Below are 4,787 nucleotides of genomic sequence, written 5' to 3'. Positions count from 1 at the left end.
TATGAATTCTGCCTCAGCGTTCTTCTGGAACAGTGCAAACCACCTATGAGCACTGTCACTCACTTGGCAGGCAGTCCCATGTACAATACTAGCCCAGACAGCCCTTCAGAGAGGCCTAGAAAATGGACCTGGTCCTTCACAGCATGGCCACATGTTAAACATTTCATGTCCTGCCTACAGGACAATTCAGCAAAAACTACATTCCAAAGTCCAGAAGGAAGAGGGCAGAGACTTAAGTCCCTGGAGAGAATTCCAGATATAGTCCTAGATGAAGGAAACATGCAGAATCATGCTGATACACAGGACTCCTCTGGGACAGAGAGAGATGGCTGGGGTTGCAGAGGAAAAATCACAAGGTCTGTACAGAAACTGAGGAAGGGACTCACACCTACCTCAGATGCAGAAGACGTTATAATAAGCCAGGGCCTGCTCCTCTGTAACAGGACAGGAGAGACCCAAGTTATTCTTGCACAGAACCAAGTGAAAACACCCAGACAGCCCGGGCACTCCATGTTTCCACACGCACCTGGATGGTAGTAGTCATAGACCCTGACATGGCCAGGCTTCAGATTGGTGACCCCAATCTCCCGCTCCAGATGCAGGACATATGTCTCAGACTTATGGCTCAGCTGGGGAAGAAGATGAAATAACAGTTCACTTGCAAGCTGTTCTTTTTATTCCTCACCTACATTTGATCTTGATAGGCCATAACAGCTTGATGGAGTCAAAGACAGGTCTTCAACATGAATCTTGAATGTCTTGTTCTGCTAGCCCAGCTCTGGCTTCCCCACACAACTATGCCGCTGTCCACTACTCCTGCAGCTTCTCTAGAAGCTCACACATACCTTGTCCAGGTAGATGGCAACACCTCCTCGTGTTTTCTCAGTTCTTCTCACAGGATGCCAATGCTGCAGCTAGGACAAGAGAGCAAAGGAAGCAATTTAGTTGGGTCTTTCAAAAAGCGAGTGTGAGACATCCCAACAAGGTTTATCTAAGCTTGGGTAGGCAGGTTCTTATGCACTCACTTCCAAATATATTTTGGGCTCTTAGCCCTTAAGGCTTATCTCCCTGCAGGGCCACTCAGCTCCTGCAAAACCCAAGGACCAGAACCTAGGCTACTTAGCTGTCAGGGATATGCTGAGCGAATCGGGCCAGAAGGATCACCATCCTCCAGGCACAAAAGGAGAGCTGACAGCATGTACTTGTGTTTATTGTGTGGTAGAGGAGAAGGGGTGGTGAGACTGCTCAGGAGAGAGACAGGCAACACCTTCCTATGCAACCTCCACCTCTCCTTGGGCTTGGCTGGTCCCACTGACACCACATCACCATCCTGATTCCAGGCTTCTTACAGACATCGGGGATCCTGGAGTAAGGGCGAATCCGGACAGCAGGGACACCTCCACGATCACCATGTTGGAAGTGGATCTCGTCCCAGTGTATCTGGGGGAGAATATTAAAAAAGCAGTCCCTTCCAGCTTCCTCTTCCCTCCACCACCACACCCAGTGTGCAGGGCTTTGAGCCAAGCAGCCCAGCCAGAACCAGGGTCAAGCCTGGTTGGCCTTTCTGGTCACTGCTCCCTCTCAGAGAAGGCAGATGGTGGCTGCTCTGCTCTCAGCCTCCCCAGTCTGAGGGGACTACTTGCACTCCTCTCCCCAGCAAGAATGAAAGCCCTCAGAAACATCTCCCCTTCCCCAGAGATACTTGTATCTTTCCTCTCCATCTTCCATCTGAACCTTCTGCTGAAACTTCCTTGTGCTTCCATTGCAGCCAAGAAGCACCCCTCAGCTTTCCAGCCATTCCTGGCTTTCCTTCCCAAGTGGAGCTGTCTTTACAGTCACCTGACATTGACATAGACAGTAACAGAGTGTGTATCATCTGTGCAATTAACTGGCTTGGTTTTCACTCGCAAGGCAAAGGATGTGGAGACCTGTGCAAAGGGCATGTTGTACCTCAGCACCATCTGCAGGGAGAGGCAAAAAGACAGAATAAGACATGGATAATTAGTTCAAGATCATCTATAATATCTTTTTCACTGACTAATCCTCAAGATATGGACCCAAATAGTGACTGGATAAACCATGCACAGTGAGCACACTCATTCCAGTACCCAAAGCCAGGGTCACTCAGATTGAAAACCTTCCACAATCATTCTAGTTGGGGCTATTTCTCCTCATCATTCCCCTTGAGAATGCACACTGCAGTGGGACCACTATACAATGTTTCCATCCTTTGTTAGCCTGAGAGCCATGGAAGCATCACTGTCCTCACATGTGGACACTTTCTGTCTCTGAGTCACCTACAGCACATAGGTTGACTGCATTGGTAACAGGCTGGGTTTAAAGCCCAGTTAATGCACATTTTTTGCATAGAACTGCAATGGAGAAATTTGGTTTTGACAAGACCATGAGCAGAGAGCTGTCACAACAAGGTCTGTGGTAACCTACCCGGGTAAAGACACAGCAGCTGCCATGAGCCTGCACTGAGAAGTTTCCTTGGACTTCTGTCAGTGTTGCCTCCTGCACCAATAGCCGGTTCTGGTATGAGACTTGGAATTTCCTCCCAAAGCCTGTCTGGGACCTCACCCTCACTTCTGCACCCCCTTTCGTGCTGTGTGTCAGTGCTGCATACTTAGCCAAGGCCTGCAAGGCGACCACTGTGTCCTGCAAAGGAAGAAACAATTACATTTGCAGCTCTGAGACCCAAAGGCACTTGTACTCGCTGTCCTGGGGACCTCCATATACACGGGCTTCTCTCCTCAAAGTGTTCATACTTGCATGATTGTGCCTAGACTGTGCAGAGGTTCCTTCTCAAGCAACATCGCCTTCCCCAGCCACAAGTTACCTGTGTTGAAGCAAACCCTCCATAGGCATTCTGCTGCCTGGTGAGCCAGGCCACAATGCTGGAGGCTGTGGTGAGATCAGACCCTGTGACATTTGGCTTGGAGAGCAGGGCCAGGAGAACATAGGCTGTCATCTCCACATCCACAGGCAGTGGCTGTGACCAAAGGCTGCCGCTGTATCTGGACTGGGATAAGGTCTGGCTCCAGTGGATCTGGCCACCTGGGAAAGGAAGAGAGTAGAGACGATGTTGAGGGATGTCAGGGAAGAAATCCGGAGGCCTATGAGGCACAGTGGCTTGTGTTTGGAAAGACCATTGAGTAAATCCCTTTTGGCTGGGTTATCATGTCACTGGGTCAATTGCCATGGCATGTACTTTGCAATATCCAACACTCCAAGGTGATTACACACCAAGGTGATACACAAAAACTAGTGTGCCAATAACCTGCATGCACTGCATAGACTGTGTTCCTCCCAGGCTGCAAGGGCTCAGAAGGGTCCCTTCTCCCTTCTCTGATGTTGACCTGGCACTGAGGTTCCCATACCTGCTCTGATTGCCTTTCGGTCAAGCAGATCAAGTAGCTCTTGCATGCGTCGAGAATCCTCAGCTAGGGCAAAGGTGTAGGCCAGCAGGGCCTGTGTGTAAGTGCTGGAAGCTTTGAGAAGGGAAGAACTGATGCAGCCCAGAGCCTTGTGCACCACTGCACTCTGCAGAGAAGAATGACATTGGGCACACATAAATGCACGAGGCAGGCGAACACTAAGAAACAAAAGCAGAAGGATGCTTGAGCATTTGTCAGCACAGAAAGCATCCCACGCGTTCTCCAAGGTGCCTTGGTGCTTAAGCCTTCACTCTTCTGTTTCTATCAGTGCAGCAATAGTAAGCAGTGTCTCCAGCCCTTTGTGTAAGGTACTTGACAGAGCTCCACTAAGCTGGCCATGGGTTTCAAAAGTGCTCTCCCAGTGAAATGAATTATTTACTGCTGTAATAACCCTAACACGTCTTGCTTTCTAAGTCCAAACACAACAAGAACAACAAAACACAATGGCAAATACTTACGCCCCTCCTGCTGACGGAATTACTGTGTTCAATTCACCTCTACAGTGCCTTATGAGGTCACTGGGATTTCCAGTTTCCCCTGGAACACCAGTTCTGCTGTTGGCAAAAGGCAGCAAACCCACTGGTTTCAGCAGCAGTGTATTTCAGCATTCAGCTATGCTATTCCAAACTTGAATCAAAGGCTTGCAGTAGTTACCTGCCCCATACATGTGCACTTGCAGCACTTCATGGTTTACCCTCTTCCAGTGGCCTCTTGGTTAAATACAATAAGGATCACACAAGGGCTACATTTAACATTTATTCTGACATATGACATGCTCCTAGCCTCCTTCCTTTCTAGGAAAGTGAAAAGGTGATGTTTGTGTCATCTTTGTGCTCTGTAGATGGTGGAGTAGCATTGCTGGGTGCAGCCACCAAATCTCAGAAATGCAGTATCAACTCATAGAATACAAGAAGTTCCTGGCATCCAACTGATGCTTTTTGGTTGTTCCCTCTTATTATAGCTCAGTGGAAGTGGTAAGCTAAGCTTCCATAATTTCAAAAGTCCTACTAATGCTTCTCAAAGTTTATAGCAAGGGCATTTCTCCATCCAGTTGGCTATTTTTTTTACTGCCAGGACTAAAGAGTAAATAGTTATGATCTTTAGCACCTATTACGACTTAGATGTGCAACTCCAACTGCCCTACTTTGCAACATATCTCTTCCTACAACACTCCTTTCACAGACTTCCCTTTCTGGGAAGCTAAAATACGTTAAAAATGTCATTATGGCTGTGTATTTGACTGTGAGAGCAGCTACAACCTCTCCTTCTTACCACCTCACCACTAGCTCTCAGTTGTGTATAGTACAAAGAGTAGCAAGGAAGTGGGAGGATGGAGTGGGGGGAGCA

General features: G+C 48.3%; 1 protein-coding gene across 1 annotated transcript in view; it reads right to left on the bottom strand.

Moving 5' to 3' along the window:
* Nucleotides 1-393: 393 nt before the first annotated feature.
* The window catches only part of LOC104393531 (alpha-2-macroglobulin-like protein 1), a 25,481-nt gene continuing 21,087 nt past the window's right edge, over nucleotides 394-4,787 (bottom strand). The window contains 7 exon segments of the mRNA XM_010003033.1: nucleotides 394-434; nucleotides 527-629; nucleotides 846-914; nucleotides 1,350-1,440; nucleotides 1,840-1,961; nucleotides 2,446-2,661; nucleotides 2,843-3,060. Coding sequence (XP_010001335.1) covers nucleotides 394-434; nucleotides 527-629; nucleotides 846-914; nucleotides 1,350-1,440; nucleotides 1,840-1,961; nucleotides 2,446-2,661; nucleotides 2,843-3,060 — 860 coding nt within the window.

This window comes from Chaetura pelagica, unplaced genomic scaffold (genome assembly GCF_000747805.2).
Source record: "Chaetura pelagica isolate M959 unplaced genomic scaffold, ChaPel_1.0 scaffold117, whole genome shotgun sequence".
NCBI lineage: Eukaryota > Metazoa > Chordata > Aves > Apodiformes > Apodidae > Chaetura > Chaetura pelagica.
The sequence above is the reverse complement of the archived record's forward strand: the minus strand, read 5'-3'. Positions and strand labels throughout refer to the sequence as shown.